General features: G+C 38.1%; 1 protein-coding gene across 1 annotated transcript in view; it reads right to left on the bottom strand.

Moving 5' to 3' along the window:
- SRFBP1 (serum response factor binding protein 1) overlaps window positions 1-25,108 on the bottom strand; it is a 45,479-nt gene that overhangs the window by 1,055 nt on the left and 19,316 nt on the right. The window contains exons 4-7 of the mRNA XM_056124530.1: window positions 16,984-17,055; window positions 11,369-11,450; window positions 9,516-10,221; window positions 7,606-7,643 (exon numbers count right to left, since the gene is read on the bottom strand). Coding sequence (XP_055980505.1) covers window positions 7,606-7,643; window positions 9,516-10,221; window positions 11,369-11,450; window positions 16,984-17,055 — 898 coding nt within the window. The remainder of the gene's footprint in view (window positions 1-7,605; window positions 7,644-9,515; window positions 10,222-11,368; window positions 11,451-16,983; window positions 17,056-25,108) is intronic.

Raw genomic sequence — 25,108 nt, 5'->3', positions numbered from 1 at the left:
TAACTTTAAAATCAAAACCAAGAAAGTTAATGCTTTCACAGTCATTTTAGTGAAGCTATAACAAAGAGTGAAAAATAAATTTAACAGTCCAGATAACCAGGAGACAAACTACCCCTCAAAAACAAACAAACAAACAAACAAAAATTTAATGTAGTCGCATTTGTTTATCTTTGTTTCTGTTTGCTTGGTCAGTGGTGTTTGAAGATAGATGCCTTTAGCTTCAATGTCATGGAGGGTCTTGCCCATGTTTTCTTCCATGAACCTCATGGATTCAGGTCTGATGTTCAGGTTTTTAATCCATGTTGATCTGATTTTGTGCACGGCATTAGACAGAGGTCTGAGTTCATTATTTACCCAGTTTCCCAAGTACCACTTGTTGAAGAAACAAATGGGATTACATTGCAAAAAGAAATGGTGTCTAAGATACAAAGACAGCCCACAGAATGGAAAAAAATATTCACCCAATACCCATATGATAAAGGGTTTATATCAAAGATATATATGGCATTGGCAGAACTTTAAAAGGAAAAAATATCCAACCTCATAAAAAAAAAAGAGAAATGAACAGAAACTTCCTCAAAAAAGAAATTCAAAAATTCCAATGACCAAAAGGCACATGAAAAAAATGCTCTACATCACTAATCATCAGGGAGATACAAATCAAAACAAAAAGAGATCTCACACTACAGAGACTGGCACACATCCAAAAGAACAAAACAACCAGTGCTGGTGTGGATGCAGGGAAAAAGAGACTCTAATTCACTGTTGGTGGAAATGCCAACTGGTCCAGCCTTTTTGAAAAACCATATGGCTATTCCCTGAAAAACTAGAAATTGAGCTCCCATTTGACCCAGCAATACCACTTATGGGAATATACCGCAGGGGAACAAAAACATACAGCAGAAACACCATCTGCACTTCAATGTTCAATGCAGCACTATTCCCAATAGCCAGATTCTGGAAATAACCTGAGTGCCTGAGAAAGAAACCGGTACATCTACACAGTTGTTAGGAAAAATGAAGTAATGAAATTTGCTAATAAATGGAGAGTATCATGATGAGTGAAATGAGTCAAAAGGAGAGGGACAGATAAAGAATGAATTTATTTGTGGTATACATATAAAAAAGTATGAGACTAATATCCAAGGCCAAGGAAAACGAGGGACAGGAGGATTGATTAATGGCTGGAATCTACCACAAGTGTGGGAAGTGGAGGGCATTTAGAATAGAGAAAGGTCCAGTATCACAGTAAGAGCTGGAAATGATTACTCTAGACAAGTGTGTGTTGAATGTAGGTAAAGGAATACACATGATAACCTTTCAGTATCTGTACTACAAACTGTATCACCCCAAAAAGGGGGTGGGGGAGAGAGAGAGAGAGAGAGAGAGAGAGAGAGAGAGAGAGAGAGAGAGAGGGAAAGAAGAGAGAAAGAAGTGCCTGTCAAAGAGGCAGGTGAGGGGGGTGGTGGAAACTGGGGACACTGGTAGTGGGAAATGTACGCTGGTGAAGGAATAGGTTGTGGAACATTTTCTAACTGAAGCAGAATTGTGAACAACTTTGTAACCACTGATTCCATTAAAAAAATTAATAAAAAAGAAAAAAGTGCCTTTTATTTTCAATGGGATATTATTAACATGCTGTCGTATTTGGAGCAGATGTATTCAGAAAATCAAAATATAACTTTCATACTGATCTAACAATCTTGATAGGTAAGATTTATTTTAAAAATTTTACTTTAAAATTTTATCTTAAAACAAAAAAGGGCTATTTACTTAATTGTACTCCCTTCTTTACTGAACAAAGAAAGTTGTTTTATGGTTAATCACTAAATCTATACAAAAATAACATTCATTTCCAGTTTTAAAGTTATCTACTAATTATGAGTGTAGAAATTTGTATGCTAGTCTTTACAGCAAACACCTATTATTGAATACTTCAAAAGATTATTTAGAGAATATTTGGGGGAGAGATAGTAGCTTGTAAAGATATAAATTGTCTGCTAATAAAATGGGAATAAGAAAACAAAAATAATATAGATTAGATATTCCACATGGCTATGGTATTATTGTCAAATGCCTTTTAAGTATCTCCTTAAAAACAAATGTCATGATGTTAAATATAATCAAGTATATGCAGTTTGGAATAACGTTTCCAAAGAATTACTAAATATATATTAAAAAATCACAAAGGGGCCATCTTTGAAGCGTTCAGCATAAGAGAAGGAACACATGGAGGGTGCGGGATCCCGGAGGAAAAAAAAAAAAGGAAAAAACAGGTTCCAAAAAGAGCCGAGATCACCGGCAAGTTCCAGATGGAGTAGGTGCCGCATCCCGCCTCCCCCAGATGGAACCCCGGTGACCAGAAGCCTCTACAAACACAGCTCGAGTATGCGGGAACGAGGACTTTTTCTCAAAACATCTCTCTATATACAAAGTGATCAATGGGAAGTAAACCACCCAACCTTTCTCCCTGAAAATCAGAGTTAAGTTTGGAGCACAGCCACAGCCCCAGAAACACAAGGACTTAATGCAGAACCCAGCAGCTTAGAGCAGAAAAGTGAACGGACGATGAGTTAACCCAGGCCATCATTTCTGCCCAGAGGGGAAAGGGTGTTGCCCCATTCGCCCTCTCTTCTCTGGAAAGAAGGATGGCGGCTGCATGGGAGCCTTGTGGACAGCAGGTATGAGCCGGGGGTGTGGGGGCGACTAGGACCTCATGGGAAGGGGGGCGTTCCGGTCCGACCTTCACGCCCTACCGAGGTCGCCAGTTGCCCCCCACGAGCGGCTCTCCAGCACGGCCACAGCCCCAGAAGCACAAGGGCTTAATGCAGAACCCAGCAGCTTGGAGCAGAAAAGTGAAAGGACTATGCGTTAATCCAGGCAATCATTTCTGCCCAGAGGGGAAAGGGTGTTGCTCCCTTCCGCCCTCCTCCCTCTGGAAAGAAAGATGGCGGCCACATGGGAGCCTTGTGGACAGCAGGTATGAGCCGGGGGTGTGGGGGTGACTAAAACCTCATGGGAAGGGGGGCGTTCCAGTCCGTCCTTCACGCCCTACCGAGGTCACCAGTCACCCCCCCACGAGCGGCTCTCCAGCACAGCCACGGCCCCAGAAGCACAAGGACTTAATGCAGAACCCAGCAGCTTGGAGCAGAAAAGTGAACGGACTATGCGTTGATCCAGCCCATCAAGTCTGCCGGAGGGGAAAGGGTGTTGCCCCATTCGCCATCTCCTCTCTGGAAAGAAAGATGGCGGCCACATGGGAGCCTTGTGGACAGCAGGTATGAGCCGGGAATGTGGGGGCGACTAAAACCTCATGGGAAGGGGGGCGTTTTGGTCCGTCCTTCACGCCCTACCGAGGTCACCAGTTGCCCCCCACGAGCGGCTCTCCAGCACGGCCACAGCCCCAGAAGCACAAGGGCTTAATGCAGAACCCAGCAGCTTGGAGCAGAAAAGTGAAAGGACTATGCGTTAATCCAGGCAATCATTTCTGCCCAGAGGGGAAAGGGTGTTGCTCCCTTCCACCCTCCTCCCTCTGGAAAGAAAGATGGCGGCCACATGGGAGCCTTGTGGACAGCAGGTATGAGCCGGGGGTGTGGGGGCGACTAAAACCTCATGGGAAGGGGGGCGTTCCAGTCTGTCCTTCACGCCCTACCGAGGTCACCAGTTGCCCCCCACGAGCGGCTCTCCAGCACAGCCACGGCCCCAGAAGCACAAGGACTTGATGCAGAGCCCAGCAGCTTGGAGCAGAAAAGTGAACGGACTATGCATTGATCCAGGCCATCAAGTCTGCCGGAGGGGAAAGGGTGTTGCCCCATTCGCCCTCTCCTCTCTGGAAAGAAAGATGGCGGCCACATGGGAGCCTTGTGGACAGCAGGTATGAGCCGGGAGTGTGGGGGCGACTAGGGCCTCATGGGAAGGGGGGCGTTTCGGTCCGCCCTTCACGCCCTACCGAGGCCACCAGTTGCCCCCACGAGCGGCTCTCCAGCACGGCCACAGCCCCAGAAGCACAATGACCTAATGCAGAACCCAGCAGCTTGGAGCAAAAAAGTGAAAGGACTATGCGTTAATCCAGGCAATCATTTCTGCCCAGAGGGGAAAGGGTGTTGCTCCCTTCCGCCCTCCTCCCTCTGGAAAGAAAGATGGCGGCCACATGGGAGCCTTGTGGACAGCAGGTATGAGCCGGGGGAGTGGGGGCGACTAAAACCTCATGGGTCGGGGGGCATTCCGGTCCGCCCTTCACGCCCTACCGAGGCCACCGGTTGCCCCCCGCAAGCGGCTCTCCAGCACGGCCACGTCTCCAGTGCACAGAGACCAATTTCTTAACTATCTGACTTTCAGTAGAAACACTTCCAGGGTCAATAGGTAAAATAGCAGAAATCCAAAACCAACATTTAATCCTTGAACCCAGCTGTAGAAAGCAAATCACTTCACAATGCTTTTTCAGCATGTCTGATTTGTGGGGGGGGGGGGGGGGGGTAAACTCTAAATAATAGTGGTGAATCTTTTATTGAAACAATGAATCTAATCAAAGCAGATAGAGTGTTAACTAGAATTCATCTGCCTCACAGGGACGGGGAGGGGTGGGGCGTGGGGTTTTATTGGGGTTCTTCATGGTAAAAAATAAGTATTGGTAAAGGGAAATGTGTTTGATATTTGCATGACTGAGACATAAACCTGAGAGCTTTGTAGCCTTTCCCACAGTGATTCAATAAATAAATTAAAAAAAAAATCACAAAGGTTCTAGGATAAATCTATGTTAACTATTCAACAAGTGACTTTTGTGCTAAAGCTTAGATTGTAACTACTTCAAGAAAATAGATCTGAATAATATATCAAACTAAAATACATCATATAGCTAAAAAATAATTTCATATATGTAATATATAAGCTAAGCAAAAACAAACTAAAACATCTTTTCCTTAGTTATCTTACTGGGGAAATTGGGAGTAACTTAAGCTTACAGAGAGCCACTGGGAACATACAATAAATGAGGTAGGTTACCACACATTTTGCTAAACCCAGTTGTTTTCTTTCCCTGTGCACACAGTATTTCCCATTCTGCCACACTCAGGAGAGACCAATGGAATGTGAGAAAAAGGCCTGATCCATAAAAAATAACCTCACATTTAATCATTTGCTTTCTCTCTCCCACCAAGTAAGCAAAGGGAATTCCTTCATGGCCTGGGACAGATAGGGAAGATGGAAGGAGACTGAGGAGCAGAGAGACTTCAAAATAAATCATTAAAATCTGGTAGTTATTTGTTACAACGGATAGTCTACCAAGGATACTACTGAAACTGGTACTCCGAAGTAGTGATCTTAACCAATAAAATGACAAAAGTTGTCACTGACTTCAGCAGTAGTTAAGAAAATGGGTATCTGAGGCTACTAAAGTGAGCACCCTATTGGTTGAAGAATTAAAATACGTAACACTGCTGCCAGTAAAATTTGAGAAGCAGGTTATTTGTAAGGCGTCTGTTGCACTAGAGTTAAGTGGCTGGAAAGAATAAAAATGGCTCAACACAATGTCTCTCTGGCAAACAAGTATTTTGGAAATTACTAATTAATTAGCTTATAAAGTAAAGTAGAGGGCACAAAGAATTTATATATTTGGGGGAACTAAGAATTCAGATATTTGGGGCAACAAAAGGTTCAGAAAAGCCTTTGAACTCACAACAATAAAAGACTAAGATTTCTGTTTTGTTTTTAGGCCATTCCTGGTGGGGCCTGCGAGGAAGGGGGGGGGAAGGGAACCACATGCAGTGCCAGGAACTGAACCTGGTAGGTTGTGTGTAAGGCAAGCACCCTATCCACTGTATTATACCACAGCCCCTAAGAAATAATAAAGGTTATTGAGGATCAGTTCTAAATACATTCCCCAAATATACATAAGACAAGATGAGAATGGATGGAGGAGAGAATTTTCAGGCTGTAGTAATTGAAAACAGACTCAGAAATCCACTAAATTACTGAAGGAATTGTATTGTGAAAGAAATTGTAAGCTCAGGCTAAGAAAACAAAACGTGACTGTTATGGCTTCTGTTTTCGTAACCTGGTATTTTTGCCAATTGGTTGGAACAAACCCTGAGGACCTTTTACCAAATGTGGCCATGGAAGCAAGAACACAGCCAGGTTCTATAGAAAACACTGGATAAGGACGTTCCTCTCAGATCTTTCAAATTATTACTTCTGTAGAAGACATGTGGTATGGCTTCCACTTTTCTTATGTGATGGAGGGTTTTTTTTAAGTGGAGTTCCTTAGTCTCTGCTCTGCCACTGAACACGTGGCATGATTTTGGAACAGCAGTTTTGTCTTTTTTTGTATGTGCAGGACACTAAAATTTGAGCAATCACATTTCTGAGACTTGATGGAAAGATCTGGGACCTTGGATTTGGAGATGGATTCAGTGACCAGACACTTTGGGAAGGACCAAGGGTGTCTTGTGTGGAAAAAGTGTAAAGAGACTCTGGTAACTGAAAGGATGGTCTACAGCAGTTATGTGTCTTCGTACTTTCTTTGTCCTCCTAAGAACACAATCTGATTGTATTTTCTAGCTCTCTTGCGCTAAAATGGGATTATACAATGAAAATCTGACACATTAAATATGAATATTCATTTCTTTCCACTTTCAAAATTATACACATATGGTTGTCTCCCCTGATCAGTGGTATACACGTCAGGATCTTCGATGGATACCTGAAACTGTCTGTAACCTTTTAGTTTTTTTTTTAAATGTAGGAGTACTGCTACTTATTCAGCCACTGATTAGCTGATTGAATTGTGCATGAACTCCATCTTACTTTTTTTTTATTTTTTAAATAATTTTATTTATTGAATCACTGTGAGAGCAGTGTAACCTTTTAGTTTTAACCCATTTTTTTCTGTATACACTTATGTTCTTAGGATGAAGTTTAATTTATAAATCAAACAATAAGATATTAAATGACAGTAGAAAATAAAACAAATAGCAATAAGTTTTGTAAACATCTCTACGAAAATGGTCTAATGGTACAAAATAATTCTGGATCACGTTGACCAAAGAAAATTGAAATATGGAAAGCAAAACAGTTCAGAGGGACTACTATACTCCAGTTCCTTCTGGAGAATATCTGGGAACCAGAGGACCAAAGAATCAACAGATGAATAAAGCATGATCCTTGAGTGACTGTGAAATGGAGCCCCTCTGTCAAGTCCCAGTGCACTTTGGTATGAGCAAGAAACATTTTTCTATTAATCTAAGCTCAATTTTGTTATGAAGTGATCTAAGTAAATACTTTTAAGTCCGAAATCAATATACTGTGACTGAATTTTTAATGGCATGGAGTTAACTAAGATATAATAAAATATGAAGAGATCACTGATTTAGTTCCAAACAAGTAAAGTCAATTTTTCTTGATACCTTTTGTTATAACTCTCCCCTGGCACGATTGGGAAGGCAGGGAAATTATTAAAATAAAAACAATATTGATAATTATAAAGATGCTGTTTCTGCTTCTCAATGCATAATTAATTCAAGATATTAAGTGATCAGCAGTGTTAATCCTTTTACTCTGACAAATCATTGCTCAGCATATGGAAGTCAGCAACCACTAATAAATACATACCTGGGGCTGTGCTTTTGGGAGCCTGTTCTCTGTGATTTCTAAAAAAGAAAAATAACATTAGAACCTTTAAAAGAGAAATAAATCCCCTGGCTGTAAGAAGCAATATAGCACTGCAGCACTGTCCTCCCACTGTTCATCAATTTTACTGAGTGGGCACCAGTAACGTCTCACAACAAATTGTGAGACTTGCTGTTACTGTTTTTGGCATATCAAATACGTCACGGGGAGCCTGCCAGGCTTTGCTGTGCAGGCGAGATACTCTCAGTAGCTAGCCGGGCTCTCCGAGAGGGGTGGAGGAGTCGAACCCGGGCCAGCCACATGTTAGGCAAACGCTCTACCTGCTGTGCTATTGCTCCAACCGTAAGAAGCAACAGTGCAACAAAACTGGTAATAAAACTTACTGAAAGAACCAGTATAGTCTCTCATACCACTAGCAAAAACACACATTAAAAAAAAAAACATGAAAATCCAAAACTTTATATCAAATACCCCAGTAATATGACAGAATATATGTACAGGGAAATTTCCATTTCACTAGAAGGTTTTGGTCGTAAGTTTGTTTTAGCTACCTTGTATCTACTTTTAAGATCTAGCTACTGAAGAATGTTAAGTCTTACCACAAGTTAAATAAGCCAAATATAACAATAACTAACTTATATTTTTCTGGGAGAAAGAAAGAATAGTGATTGTTAGTACTTATACATTGTTTTAGGGGCTACAAGGCCTAGATTATCAGGGTCACCTGGCTTGGGGTACCATGTGGTGTCAGAGAGACTGAATTTATGGCCTCTTAAGTCACATCTCTGGTCCCACTAGTGTATCACCATTTTTCAGTACGAACAAGGGTAGCCCTTTGCAGCAGGTTGGGGAGGTAGAGCTAATACTCAAATTATTTTCAAGGTTCCCCAAATGACTGTTTTTCCTATATCTTCTTCGGAAATTTCAACATCACATTTTTCTTTTCTCCCTTATTCATAACCTATCTGACCTATAAATGAAAAAGTTTAATGAAGTAAATAGCTGTTATGGAAGATCTTAAATCATGAAGATTATTCCCGATTATACAAGAATTACAAATACATTCAAATTTAGAACAGCTGTGGAAAGTGGTGATTAATAGCAGGGAAAAAGATAGCACCACCATCAAATATAAAGCAGCATGGAGAAACCCAGTGGCAAGGCAAGCAGCCTTCTATACCTAAACAGGAAAACATATTGTAATTGACTGATGTTTACAATATAGTACTGGGTTATCAAGAAAAAAAACCCACCTCATTTTATTCATTTTAGAAAGTTCAGTTTAAAGAGACAGGGATGTGGGGGTGTGACAGCATTTAATCATCTATGCTGCAGGCATGAGTCCACAAGTTGATCCCCCACCCGACATGCCAGGTGCAATTCCTGCAGCACTGCCATTTGGGATCCCTTGTGCTATAACAAAGTATATGATCCCTGGCACATTGGAGCCACGTGAGTGCAAGTACCACAAGCAAAGTCTGCAACCCAAATGAGCTCCAAAACTAAGTGTGTGAGAACCACAATCAACCCCTTTGTCATTATAATGACAAAAATGAAAGGAAAATTTAACAAAAAAAGACCCCAAAAGATGTGAAATATTTCCAAATATTTTTCATCAAAAGCTAACGCAAAGCTTTAACATTTGACAACTGAAGATGACCTTAAATTTATTAAACATCTCCATTTTCTGATGGAGCCGAATAAGCATTGCCTGTTGCCATACATATATTAGTTTATTTTATCCCAATGTAAAGATGGAGATGGCCAAGCATTATAATGTATTACAATGTTGAAAACACACAAGAGTAACAGCCTCTTTTCTTTTAGAGTATATACTTCCCCTATCTTTAAAAAGTTCAGAACAACTATTTCAGAATAGAAAAATTTCTTACCTTCGAGAGTTTTCAGTTCCAGATAAAGAATGGAAAAACACTGATTCGAACTTCCTTACTTCTGTATTTGACTTGTTTAAGTCATTTCTAAAATCCTGATGGGTACCAAGTATATTTTCTTCAGGTAATAAATTGGGGTGCGTTTTTGGCTCCTTGACAGATGACTGAGAATTACTTTCTTTCTTTCTTGTCCGCCTGACTTTCCCAATGAAGAAGTCATCACCAGAATCACTATCCTCAGACATGGAAGACTGTTTATAAAACCTTTCTTCTGTGCTATCATCAAAATATTCTTTCTCTTCTTCATCTAATTCTTCTCCATCACTGTCACCATCGAGTGAGCTATCAGACTCATTCTTTTTCGGGGTTTGACTTAATGTTTTCATTTTGGGGTTTGCAGTTATCTTTGGGTGTCCTGAGGGAACTGCGGAATTCTTTACAGATGGATTTGATGGTGATTTTGGCATGTCTATTGCTTTGGGTCCCTGTTTTATCTTGGCTACTATTTTTTCTTTTGAATTATTTAATGGTTTCTTTGCCAGAATTTTGGCTTCTTTCTCCTTTTGCTCACTGGTAATAGTTCCTTCATGCTGTAACTTACTGGCATTATCTGAACACAAAGTGTCCTTGGAATGATTCTCTTCTGATGCATTCTTTGATGATTTGACTTCATTATGTCTTGCATCTTTAAAGGCTTTTACAGCAGCTGCAAGAGAAAGACACACGACTGTTTTCAGCAACAAAATAAATAATATAAAACATTACTGTTTTAATGTTTTTATAAGTATTTAGAAACACTTAGGACAAACTGAATTTATATCAAGTATGTATAATGGATCTGATGACTTCAAAAAACATATCATTTGACTCTAATACCCAATATAAATAATCAAAATAAAAGAAAGTCATTCCCACCTTTCCCATCGCATCTCCCTTTTTCCCCTTCCACCCCCTTTTGGTTTCTGTACCACACCAGACAGTGCTCAAGGCTTTCTCCTAGATCTGGATTCGGGGATCACTCCTGGTCGGGCTTGGGTACCATATGTTATGCTGGACATGGAACTCGGGTTGGGTGTATGCTAGGCAAATGCATATAGCCAACCCAAACCCAAGAAAGTAATTCATTTATGTCTTTGAATTGTGATGAACACCAAAAAAAATCATACTCAAAAAATTTAAGTTTATCTGTAGGAATAATGAATTTCAACAATTAAAGAGAACTATATATTATTCTTTGAGTCATATGTATCTTTCAATTTGTGACAAAAGTTCAATTTTAAAAAAGCACTTTAAATATGTAATTGAAAATTATCTCTTTAAGTGACATTAAAAACGAATATGCAATATACTGATACCTGGAAAATCAATTATAGCCATGTTTCTATAAACAGGGATTAACTATGATTACACTGAAATTTAGAAAAAAATATTATTTTTTTTCTTTTTCTAGATATCAGATGGCTTCCACATTTTCAGGCACCTTCTCATGTTTGGAAATATTTGAAAGACAAATTTACATTAACTAACAAAATATCCTCAATAATACTCAAACAAAAAAATGAATAAACATAAAAAACTATAAACATGCAAATGTACGTAAGTACATGTTAAAACTCAGGACCAGGAAGAGACTGAGTACACGAGGTCAGGTGCTTGCTTTGCATGTGATGGCTGTGATCCTGGTTCAGATCCCTGGCATCACATATGGTGACCTTAATTTTGATCAGTCTTGCCCAAAGACCAGGAAAAGTGCCTAAGCATGACCAAGTATGGCCCCAAATGAAACCCAAAAATAAATAAATAAGTAGAAAGAAAAACATTCTCTGTTAAATTAAAAATTACTGAATTTATACCTTTTAGCACATCTATTTTTTTCTTCAGAAGAGGGTGCACTGCTAATCTGGCAATTGCTCTTTCCGTTGCAGTAGAATCAGGCTGCAAGTGAAACAACACATGGGAATAAAAATAAAATGGCAATATTAACATAAAAGTCAGTAAAAGGAGGTATTTAAACTTTTAAAAAATTACAGTTAGGGATAGAAATTTATTCTTGTTGGATAATTCAGCTGGTAAAGAGAAATAAAAATCATGTTAACATATAATGCTCCTAAACAATTAAAATTTTCACTTAATCAATTAATAAATAGTATTCTTTGGATACTTAGTATCTTTTCTGAATTGTGGCACATACTATGTGTGATAACTAAAAATGTAATGTAACTCCTGCTTTCAAAGACCTTAAAAGAAGGATTTAAGAAGACTTGATTACTATGAAGGAATATCAGCAATAAACTGTTGATATAATTTAAGACTGCCAACAACATGTTTTAAGTAATTTATCAGACATTTAGAACCCAACACTCCCACCTCCGCCCCTACACACACACACACACACACACACACACACACACACACACACACACACTTCAGCCATACTTAGCAATGCATGAAGAATACTCCCAGTTCTGTGCTTAAGAGGACCATGCAGTGTCATGTCAAATCTGTTTTGCAAGCACTCAAGTCACTGAGCAGTCTCTTGAGTCCATGTATATACACATACAGTAAATACATAAATTTTCAAAAAATCTATCAGTACTGCTGTAGTAACTGGTTTTGGTTTTGATCTTTTTAAAAAAGGGACATCCCTAGTGCTAGGGAAAAGCAAGGCCATTCCCAGAAAGTGTAGGTCTGATGGATCAGTGATCAATAGAGTGATGAGGGCCATATCCAGTGAATTCAGTGGTCATCTGGGTTGCACTTAAGGTTCTCAGGGGCCATGTGGTATTGTGGATTGACCCCATTAACTGATGTAGCTACTTAGTATAAATACTAAACATATATTTTTTGTTCATTTTTGGGCTATACCCAGCAGTGCTCAGGGCCTATTCCTGACTCTGCACTCTTGGGATCATTCCTAGTGGGGCTTGTGGGAGCCATACGTACTGTCAGAGATTGAACCTGGGTCAGCTTCATGTCAGGCAAGAGCTGGTACCAGCTGTACTATCATGCCAACCCCAATTTTTAATTTTTAAAAGACCTACACCAAGTGTTAATATATGTTCTTGAAATGTTTGATAGAAAATTTAAAATACAAAAACATATGTATTACAACAATTACTAAACTTTTTAAATTTAAAAGCACTTAGGACTTATCTAAAAACAATTAAAATCTGAAAAGCAATTTGAAATCTTTAAGTTTTAAAATTTAAATTTTAACAAGAGATACAGGGAATGCAGCCCAATCTGTTCATATAACTATCAGACTAGGAGTCTTGATTTCAAGATTACACAGAAAAAGTCAGAACCAATACTTAGGGTTATTAAATAAGTCTAGTATTCTTGACTACACTTCAGAATCATGCAATCATAAGAATTTTAAGAGTTCAATAAATTCAGAGAACTGCCCTATTCTCAAATGCTGTCTCTAAGTCTCAGTTCTTCTGGTCTAGCTAAATGGACTGTTTCCTATATCTCATGGTTTTTAATAAATACTAAATGGGAATGTGTTTATATTTGCATAAAACCTAGAATTGGAAGTTCAATTAGTACAAAGTATTTCTTCTAACGTTCTGCTGCTGGTTCATAGGAGCCCATTTTAGGCAGCATTTCAAAGGAATGAACATCACATTTAATTGAGCATTTTCATTTTTAGACTGTTGTTTATATTCACATGTACATTCTCAAAATTCTTTTCAAAATTGAACACCAAGAGCCTTGTGCTCACAATAAATACGCATATGCCAAAATAAATTTTTTCCATTAAAAGATGAGGTGTTTTTCCTTTTTTATTTAATTTATTTGAAATGGAAGAAACTGGAGGTGTGTGAAAACCACAGTTTCCTGAGAATTTTCCATGGCAAACACTGTGTCAGCTTTAAATAAGGAAAGTGGTGGATACCTTTTTATCCCCAATATTCTGAAGACAGTTTCATGCAGGTGTGAAAACCATGTTTCTAGAGACTACTTAGCCGTGTAAGCTTCAAAGTGAATTTCCTTACATTTAAGATATGATTGTATTTAAAATGCCACCTATAAACTCCATCTATAAATTCCATCAATAAAATCCTTTATAATATTTTCTTTCTCCTATAAAGTTGATCATATTTTTCCTTGAATTTAGTTATTGTGTTGGAGCCCTCCTGTATAAAAATCCATATTTTCGCATAGGGAGGGCTAAGTAAACCTAGAGAGAAAGGAAATGAGGAAAGAAAATGGACAGGAGACTAATAGCAAGCAATAAAGGAACTGAAGCCTTACAAAAGAGGCCATTCTACTTACTCTCAGGAATTTAAGCCCATTGTCTTAGGCAAATACTGACATCTTAAAATGAGAAAGAACCAAACACTGCTGTAGTTTTGAACGGAGTCTACTTATTTTTGAAGCTTCTTTTGAATGTTTCTATGTAAGTTGGTTCCAAAAAGGATTGGGAGGGACTACAAACTGGGTCACAAATTTACCTCCAATAGTTCAGAAGATACACAAATATTTTTTATTCTGCTCTATTCTCAATAGTCAGAGAGCTCAACTGCTCATAGCTCTATGCAGCTGATGCATTACCTATCTGGGTATCATCCACAAAGCTCTCACTAATAACAAACTAAAAAATATCCAGTTCTTCCCCCAGGACAGTCAGCTGTCTTCCTTATTTTTACTTTAGAGGTTTTGTTAATTAATACACTTAATACGGTTATCATAAATGAAATAAACAGTAATAACATAGCTGAAATCAAATAGCTTGAGAAGAGTTTAATGATTCATAGGAAGGGCAGTTTCTCTTGGCTTTAAATCCAAAGGTTGCATCAATAACTTTCATGAAACAGAACTGTTTTCCTTTCCTCCCTCTCCATCTTCCTTTCCTTCCTTTAATTTGGAGGAAGATCAAAGTAATCAGATTTCACTTGACAATATTTCAACAAGATCCTAAACAATCTAGCGCATTACTAATCATAAATCAAATGAGTATGCGACTACAAAATAACGATGGTAACAACATAATATAGCCATTTACATTCCCATTTTTCAGAATAAATGACATTTTCCCAGACTGAAGTTTTATAAGAAGTGCAAAATAGATTTTCTAAAAACAGCTGTTACACAATATATGTATATATGGTACGTGTGTGCACGCGCACATGCGCATGCACATGGGCATACACACACACACACACACACACACACACTCTAAATATCCAAACTAAAAACAATCTGGCTGAGAAGGGATTGAAAAAGAACACAAGAAAACTAGACATGTGATGTTTTACTTTGGACATTTTCAACTTCAAGTTAAGAAATAAATATTTCTAAGTCTTACTCTCAGAATTTAAATGGAAACATAATATTATTAGGGAACTGGAAATAAATTACTTTTTACCCTCACCACAAATTAAACATTAATGAAATACCATTCGAATTTAGCAACCAGAAAGTAAAAAATTTTTTTCTAAAAAAATCTCAATTTTTTTTTATTTTTGAAACTCTCAAGAGAAAACAAAAATACCTTGCCATTGTTTTTTCAGACTTAACGCTATTATGTCTAACACTCTATCATTTGTCTTAGATATAGACCAAACCACAAATTTAAAACTTAAAATAAAGAGTTTGCTATAAATCCATACTCATGACATTGATGGTACATTTCTGATTAGAACACAGACAGCCCAAAATCCTCTCCTTCCAAATAACCAGAAATCTTTCATACTTCTGGTCTTTTAACAATAAGATGCTTTAAAATTTCATGGTGTTTCACTAATAAAAATTAAAAAAAAAATTTAAGTGTATTGGGCTACAGAGATAATGCAGTAGTTACGGAGCTTGTCTGGCAATGCAGCGGATGCTGGTGTGAGATCCCACCTACACCATGTATGATCCTGCAAGCATGGCCAGGTGTCACTCCTGAGGACAGAGACAGGTATAGCCCCTGAAGACCAGTGGGTGAGCCTCCCGCTACCCGACAAGTGCACAGAATTTAACTAAGGACAAGTGGAAGTTAATCTATATAAATGCAGAATAAGAGCAATGCTTTCCTGAAGGCTGGCGGTAAATTGAAATTAACAGATGAAGAATCTAACATACATCACTTATCAATGAAGCATACAAAAAATTGGTGAAGATATAAATCACCTGAACAGCACCATCAACCACTTTGTCCTAACTGACACAGGGCAATGATTCCAATAAATGTTATTAAGTGTATATGAAGTATTTCTCAAGATAAGCCATATTCTGGATCATAATACAAATATTAACAAAGTTTAAAAGAAAAATCATTAAAAATGTTTATGGCCATAAAATAGTAGTAAAAGACATATACCCCCCAAAAAAAACTGTTAAAAATGTAAACTTCTACCTAAACAATAGGTCAAAGAAAGCTTGAAGTGAAATTTAAAACGTTTGTAACTAAAAAAAAAAGAGAACATATCACACATATAGGATGCAGTTAAAATGCGGTTTAAAGGGAAATGTACAGCATTAAATGTCTACATTAGAATAAAGGTATAAAAGCTACAATTTAACTGGACTGCTGAGATAGTTCAAGAGTTGGAATACATGGCTTTCATACTCAAGTCATCCCTGAGTTTGATCCTTGGAGTAACATGGCCTCCTCATCCCCAGCTCTACTTGAGTAGCCTTTGTAGTGGTTTCCAGTATCACCAGGCCCCAACAGCAAGGCATTGACAGTCCAAGTTCAAGCACTGATTATACGGCAATACTGAGCCAAAGATCATCAGGTGTAGCCCCCAGGGTACCATATAGTTTCACAAATATGTGAAAAATTCAAAATCAGTAATTTATGCTTTTAAATGAAGAAACCAGGAAAAAACAAAGTAAACAAAAATGTAAGAATAAACAGAAATTAGGGCGAATGTCTAAAAGTAACTTTTACTGAAAGTAAAAAATAGAAAACTCATTAATTCAGAACCTATGGACTGTGGAACTATCTTACAGTAATTGGTCAATAGATGAAAACGTAAAAAGTAAAGTGATAAGGAGTGGGCAGAGGGGACAAATCTAATGAACAAAGGATCTGGGTAGAAAGCTTTAATGGGACTCAGTGAATATAGAAGTTCTTTAGTTCATTTTGTTATTTCTGAGTTTCAGCTTCCTCATTTGTAAAATTAAAAATAAAAATAGGAGATGTAAGTCTAATTAAGGCCAATGCAGTTAGAATTTTATTTGACAGAAAACAAGGATTCTTATTTTATTTAGGAAGACTGACAAACTAATCATTATCCAACACATGAATACCAAAGTTCCACATATTTTTAACGACCACAAAGGTCTGATATCATAACAAAGCAAATTTAGAGATTGCAATAAAAATACTGTTAAAACTAAAAAGCCCAAAAAAGGAAAATCAGTATATATTTACTAAGAAACTGGTTTCTTAGTAAGCTTCTTTTCAAAACAAATGTATGTGAACAATAAGGAAGAAACTTTAATAAAACGTAAGAATCTACTGTAGATCTACCTTTTTGCAGATTTTTTCAAAGTTGATATCATCACCAAGCGCAGATCTAGTTACCATATCAGGCTTCAATTCCTATAAATAAAAAACAATTTTATTTATGAGTCTAATTTTTTTTTTTTGTTTTTTTTTTTTTTTTTTTTCCCCGTTATTTTATTTTTTTTTTAAAGTTGTAGATTTACAATATTTTGTGCTTTGGTTTCAATTATACAATGATCAGATACCCATCCCTCCACCAGTGCCCATTTTCCACCACCATGGATAATATCCCTCCCACCCCCATCCCCCCATCCCCCCTGTCTCTGTGGCAGGGCAATCTCCTGTGTTCTCTCTCTCCTTTTGGGTGTTGTGGTCTGCAAAAGAGGCATTGAGTGGCAAACATGTTCAGTCCATAGTCTACTTTCAACATGCATCTCCCCTCCTGGGAGGATCCTCCAAACATACTTTATTTGGTGCTCCCTTCTCTATCTGAACTGCCCTTTCCTCTAGGATACCTGGCTGGCCTCTAAGTTATGGAGTAATCCTCCTGGTGCTGATCTCAGCTATTCTTGGGTATTAATCTCATACTTTGTTACTTTATATCCCCCAGATGAATGCAATCTTTCTATGTCTATCCCTATGAGTCTAATTTTAACCGGTGATAATGACTAGTTCAATTCTCTCACTTATTTTGCTCCTAATAAATCTGGAACTTAATAAAAATTAAGTTCTTAATTTTTAGAGAAACCCCTTAATTTTTGAAAGAACCCGTATTGCAGTAAGAAATAATCACACTACAATAAAAGCCACAACAAAATAAATTCACAAGTTAATCCTCTTGTGACAATCTTCAGATTCTATATGTAGCACTGTAGTACTGTCCTCCTGTTGTTAATTGATTTGCTCAAGTGGCACCAGTAGTGTTTCCATTGTGAGACTTGTTACTGCTTTTGGCATATCGAATACACCACGGGTAGCTTGCCAGGCTTTGCCGTGCAGATTCTATGTAAGGCAAAAAATTAAATTTGCTGTAAAACCCCAGCAATAAAGAAATAAGAAAAATATATGGAGCTAACAAAACAGTAGAGTGGAAAAGGTGTTTGTCTTACATGTGGCACTCCAGATGGTCAGCATCACCTGGAGTGACCAGTTAATTAAGTGCAGAGCCAGAAATAAACCCTGAGCACTGCCAGGTGTGGCCCCCCCAAAACAAGAAAAGATAATGAAAATATTTCATTGAAATAAATTATTAAAATTATTAACAATTTAAATTTAGAGAATCATTTTAATGACATGCAGACACTGGCAAATTCATCAGTTTATTATAGAGAACTATAGAGGTTCACAGAAAAATACTTGATTAAAAAAATCTGAAGCACAAAATACTTTTTCATTGTGTAAAGAATCCATAGTGAGTTTCAGAAAATTAAAAACCAGGAAGGTTGAGAGAAACATAAAGAAAATGACTGAAAATGTTACATGGCTTTACTGATATTGTACAACTATGTATTCCTTTAAAAGAATTCGCATTTGATGTGTCTTCTACCAAGGAAATGAGGATGGTTTCAGAATATACCATAATTAAATATATGTGCAAGAAAAGGTATCAGTTAATGCTTATATGGTAATTTTATACTGTGCCTTTTCTACCATATAAGATTCAATTGTGAAATGACTAAACAAACAGCAATACTTACCTTTCTTTATAAGCAACAACTAATTCTGGTATTTAAATTTTTTTTTTTTTCAGGAATATAAGTACTGATAAATTTCAAGACAGGTCTTTTCTAACATAAACAGAGGGCTAGGAAGATACTCAAAGGGCTGGAGTGAACATCTGGTGGGCACGAGGACCCAGATCTGATTCGGGGAATGACAGGGTTCCCCAAGCACTGCAATGCATGGCCCATGCACATCTGGGCACGCCTTGGGAAGGTCCCATCAAAAACAATCATAAACAGCACCACCACCACCAACAAACCAAAGTGAAGAGTAAGTTCAAAAATTCCATAACTTTAGGTGTTAGGAGGATCCTCCCAGGATGGGAGAAGCATGCTGAAAGTAGACTATAGACCAAACATGATTGTCACCCATTGCCTCTTTTGCAAACCACAACACCTAATATGAGAGAGAGAACAAAAGGGAATGCCCTGGCACAGAGGAAGGGTGGGATGGGGGGGATGGGGGGTGGGAGGGATACTGGGATCCGTGGTGGTGGAAAACGGGCACTGGTGGAGGGATGGTACTTGAACATTGTCTAATTGAAACCCAAGCACAAAAATTTATAAGTCTACAACTATACCTCATGGTGTTTCACTAATAAAAATTGAAAAAAAAAAAGAAAAAATTCCATAACTTTAAATGCAGATCAAAATGCATTAACTCATAATTTTAGAGCCAAAATCATGTTACTGTCCAATGACAACAAAATCTCTAGTTCATAAATATTGCTCAATCACTTACTAATACAGTTCTACCAGATGGAACCTCAGAAGGTTACTGCTGACATCATACTGGTAAAGGATTCTTCCAAATAAAATGGCTCTTTCTTCTTCCTTCACCTAGCTTACACTTCACATGCTTGTTAGTGCCAACCAACCTTTTGTTCTATCTGCTGTAGTTAGTTAACTTTGATTTTCGCAGAGGTAACAGACTGAGGCGTAATGCAAATGGACAACACTTTGTTTTCTTGCTTAAACTAGGTAGATTTTTGAGGGGCGGGAAGAATTAGTATTTGGAGGGTGTGCAGGGGTGAGAAAGGGCCGTAGGCCAGATAAGTTTGGGAACTTTTGAGCATTATCTTACTCATAGTGTCATGAATTATGATAGTACACTTAGTTTTTGATGCCTCAAGGCATTTTACTTCACTATTCTGAATACAGAATGAAATCAAAGACTTATAGCCTGACACTTTTTACCTTTCTCACTGATCTTTACGCTCTGTATGATAGTACATGCCACATATTCAGTTTTAGACCTAATGCTCTAAATACATTTTCATTTCTCCCAGCTCAGCATTGTTGGGAGACTGCCCAACAATGGGATTGCGTTGTGGTATATCACTAACTAGTTGCATACTTTTCTCAATCTCTACCCTCTTCCCCCAGTCAAAATCAATTCTTATATCAAATCTTATTTCCTTAAAAAAAAAAAAGCGTTTTAGGTCCTGCAACATCTGTCCTATGACAGAAAAGGAGGGGCTAAAGGGGTTGTCTCAAAAAGCTAGCTTAGAAAGGATACTACTGGCTAAATTTTAGTGTGAAAAAGGAGAGCAATGAATCATAAACACTACTGGACATATAATATTACCCATTTCAGAGAGAAACAGGGAGAGTCAAAGAGATAGTACAGAACGCATGCCCTGAATGCAGTGGACCCTAGTTGAACCCCGAGCACCTATGATACCCCCAAGAAGGCCCAGAGCATAACTGAGTATAGCCTGGGGGGTTCCCAAATACTGGTGGAGAGGCCCATATAGATGATTGATATGACATATGGGAAGACAAGTTTTCATAAAAATGGAGAATGAAAGTGAACTACATATTATTTTGAATCATTTTGATTTCTTAGAATACTTCAGTTTACATAATTTAATGGGCATAATGTTAAAATAAAATACTTAACATTCAAGAAAATTCAACAGATTCATGTTATTAAAAATATTAGCTTATTTTATCATAAGATATTCTTTGAGTACCTGACATAAATGTTATTCTAACATAAAGGAAAGTAAGAAAAGAAATGGGTTTTCATTATAATAGAATGCTAGTTATGAATTCAAATACTCCAGTAGAATAAAAAGAAAATCCCATTTCCTAACGCCAACCTGTGTACTACTCTTATTGCTATTTCTTCCTAGGGCCCTTTGTCTTTCACCATGTGTTTTCAACAAACTATGTCATAATATTTGCCTCTTTTCTCAATCATTACACTATTTCACAGGAATTATGGTAGTAGTATTGGTTGTCCACATTTTTGAATTAAGTTGAAAGAGCACTGGATACTTTTAGTAAGAATATTCTGCCAAGGTTGTAAGTTCAAATTTCCAAAATTACAAAACATGAAAAAAAAAAAAACCAAAAATCAAAACAAAAAGCAAAAAAAAAGAAATCCCCCTGTGGGGAAACGTTTTTCTTAATGCCTACCTCTAAATCCTGTTTACACACTCCAGCCTTTAAGCATGCTTATCTGCATTGAAGCTATTATACATTTTTTAATTAAAAATAAAAATTAGTGTGCAAGGGGCTGGAGAGATAGTACAGCAGGGTAAGTTGCTTGTCCTGCACACAGCCGAATCAGGTTCGATCCCTGGCAACCTATATCCTACATCTACATCCTGAGCTAGGAATGATTCCCAAGCACAGAACCAGGAGTAATGCCTGAACATCACAGGTATGGCTCCCTAAACGAAACAAGATAAAAAAATTAATGTGCATGGGCCAGGAGATAGGACAGCAGTTAAGATGGATGCAGTGCACAAATCCTGGAGCCTCCCTGAGCCCACTGGGGTGGTCTAGGCAATCCCAAGTATATGATGGCCTGAGCATCACTATAGCCTTGAATCCTTGTATTAAACTGCTAGTCTGAATGGGCTGAGAATCTATTGGGGGGCCTAGGGCCTTCTGAGAACTGCTTGAGCCAATAATGTAGACTGGCCCTGTAAATGGCAACAGTATTTCTGTTACAAGCCTGTAAGCAAGTTCAAATATAAGGTGGTTCAGAAGCAAAAGTTCAACTATGACAATAATAGTTGGAAAAGATCAGACAATAATAGTTGGAAAAGATCACTTTGGACAAGAACTGAGAGCTGAAAGGAGGTAAAGGGATATACATCACTTTTCAGTACCTATATTGCATAATGCACAAAAAGGGAGGGGGGAAGAATGGGGGGGGGGAGAAAAAGAGAGTGAGGGGGAAGACAGAGATGGGGGGGTGTGAAGGGCAAGTGAGAGAGAGGGAGCCTGCTATGGCTTGGTGGTGTGTGTGGAGTAAACTGGGGACATTGGTGATGGGAAATGTACACAGGTGAAGGGACCAATGTTGGAACATTATATGACTGAAATACAATCATGAACAACTTTGTATTTGTGAAAAAAAAAATGAAGTCAAACAAAAAAGCAAAGGTTCATAAATCACCCCAATTAAAGTATTTTAGTCTATTGTTAAGACATAGCCTTCAGTAAAAACCATGACTTTTCATATTGAAAGTATAGTAAGTAACATTAAGAGTTAAATTTTAGCTCCTAGGACTGGAAAGACAGTACAGGGGTTGTTGGGGCACTTTCCCTGCACAAGGTCAACTTTGGTTTGAATCTCTGGCACCACATATGGTTCCCTAAGTATTGCCAGCAATGATCCCTCAGCACAGAGCCTAGAGTAAACTTTAAGCTCCGAGAGATGTGGTCAGCACCAAACAAAAAATTCAACTACTGAACATTTGTTACTGAGTAAAAGATTATAGGATCATCAAAGTCTCAACTTATCACATCAGAAATCACTTAATAATTGCAAACAGAAAAAACGTGTCTTTAAAATAAAGTCCAGATAAATTTTAGGAAGGTCTTATCTCGCTGCAGCGGTGTGGTTAACTGCACCATTAGCATTTTCATCATTTATGAAGTATACTACATAACAACTATTTAACCTTGAGCAGCTGCCTCTCTCTGTTATGCCTTAGTTTTCCAGTCTGCACATCAGGGATAATAATCTCTACTTCATGGGATAATGAATAAAATCACTTGATCACTTGATCCCCCGTTATTCATCGATTTACTTGAGCGGGCGCCAGTAACGTCTCCATTCATCCCTGTTGCGTGCTAGCGTAGCCCAATGGCGTCTGTTCGTTCTAGGAACATGCAGAGCCTCGAACCGATCATTCAGGGTCTTGACCATCTTGTTGGTGGGCGTCCACGCAATCTTTTGATGTCCCGTGGAATCCAGTCAGTAATGGCTCTAGTCCAGCGGTTGTCTGTAAACCTCATTACGTGTCCAGCCCATCTGATTTTTGATGCCTTGGCAAATGAGACAGCGTCCCTGATTCTTGAGTGTTGATGGAGATCAGAACTCCGGATTCTATCTCTCATCTGAGTGAATCGTGATATTCCAAGCATAACTCTTTCGATTCCTCTTTGAGAGACCCGAATAGCGTTCTCATCCTGTTTCGTAGGGCCCAGGTCTCTGAGGCATATGTTAATGCAGGAAGAACAGTGGAATCGAAGAGATGTGCTCGTAGCTGGAGGTTCTTTGTCCTCTTAGTTATTTCTTCAACGCTCTTGAAGGCATTCCAAGCCACTCTCTTCCTCCTGCGCAACTCAGGTGCCAGGTCATTCATCATGTTGATTTCTCGACCTAGGTATATATAACTGTTGCATTCAGAGATGGTGGTTCTGTTGAGAGCGAATGGAGCGTCAGGAACGAGGCTGTTTCTCATAAACATTGTCTTCATAAGATTCAGCTGCAGTCTGACCTTTCCACACTCATGGTTGTAGTTGGTCAGCATTTGTGGGGCTTGCCTGATGTTTGGTGTTATTAGAACGATGTCATCAGCAAAGCGGAGGTGGTGTAGTTGCCGACCATCTATCTTCACTCCCATTCCTTCCCATTCCAGTCGTTGCATGATGTTCTCGAGGGTGGCACTGAAGAGTTTTGGTGAAATGGTATCACCCTGCCGAACCCCTCTCTTGACATCAACAATTACTTCTTTGCAGAATGGTGAGATCCTAGTAGTGAATCCGCAATAGAGCTCACGAAGGATCCTGATGTATTGAGTTTGTACACGCTGATTCGCTAGGGCTTCAATGACCGCTTCCGTCTCAACAGAATCAAAGGCCTTCTTTAAATCAATGAACGTTAGACAGAGCGGCATCTTGAACTCCTGAGAAACCTCAATGAGCTTAGTAATCGTGTAGATACGGTCGATGGACTGAATCTTTTTCAGAATCTGGCTTGTTCACATTTTATTATAATGAATATAATAAAACATTATAATACCTGCACATAATAGCTAAAAAAACCTAGCTATTATTCTTTTTGTTGAAGAATAACAACTTGAACTTGACGGATTTCAGTGTATGCCTTAAATTTTAACACCTACTTTTTTTTTTTTTTTTATAATCAAAGTACATTTACTATAGGCTAATTGACATAAGCAAGAGTTTATGCCCACAGAATATTTCTGACTCCAAAGACAACACGAAGCATCTAAATAAAGATTTAAAACTCTTCTTAGATTAACCATTAAAAAAAATTCATTTCTCTTCCGAGCGGTTTATTCCAGTTAGAGTCTTGGTTGGCCAACACCTGGCCTGTAGGTATCTCTGATCAGAGTAAGGGAATCATTGTGAACAGGATGCCCTTCCATCCAGAGCATTCACTTAAACCATGCTCACTCGGACCAGGACAACACCTACTTTTTTTTTTGCTTTTTAGGTCACACCCAGCGATGCACAGGGGTTATTCCTGGCTCTGCGCTCAGGAATTACTCCTGGTGGTGCTCAGGGGACCATGTGGGATGCTGGGAATCAAACCCGGGTCTGCCGCGTGCAAGGCAAATGCCCTACCCGTGGTGCTATCACTCCAGCCCCAATTTTTAACACCCACTTTTCAGTTCCATAGCTCAGAATTTGTAAAAAGCTGTTAAATTATTTTAATATTTCAAAATAAAGGAACAGATTCAGAAGCCAGTATTCCTATTACTATAAAAGGTAAAAGTATGAGTACTATTAAAAGCTGTAAAGTTTTTGTATTTTATATTACAGACTATAAAACAGAACCTGAAAACCTACAGATTAATAAAAATCAGGTTTGTGGATTTTTTACCCCTTGTCCAAAAAATCCAAAACTCTCATTGCTAAAAATTATCTCCGGGTCTCTTATTGAGGGACTGAAAATCTTGCAACAAAATACCCTATTATCATAGAGAGCAAGTACAGAAGAGGATGTCATGAACAAGACTAAAAATAAAGTGGTATATGAACCAAGAAAAAAATTCATCTGGAAAAAGATTAAGTATAGGTTTTTCCCATATTTTAATTGTGACCGTGTGTTTTCTATTTTGTACTATTTCTTTGATACTCCCATGTACATGATAAACATCTTCTTAGGAAACTATAAATGATCTGTCAATCTGTCAAAAAAACTGCTTTACATA

The sequence above is a fragment of the Sorex fumeus genome, unplaced genomic scaffold, assembly GCF_029834395.1.
Source record: "Sorex fumeus unplaced genomic scaffold, SorFum_2.1 ptg000051l, whole genome shotgun sequence".
NCBI classification, from domain to species: Eukaryota; Metazoa; Chordata; class Mammalia; order Eulipotyphla; family Soricidae; genus Sorex; species Sorex fumeus.
The sequence above is the reverse complement of the archived record's forward strand: the minus strand, read 5'-3'. Positions and strand labels throughout refer to the sequence as shown.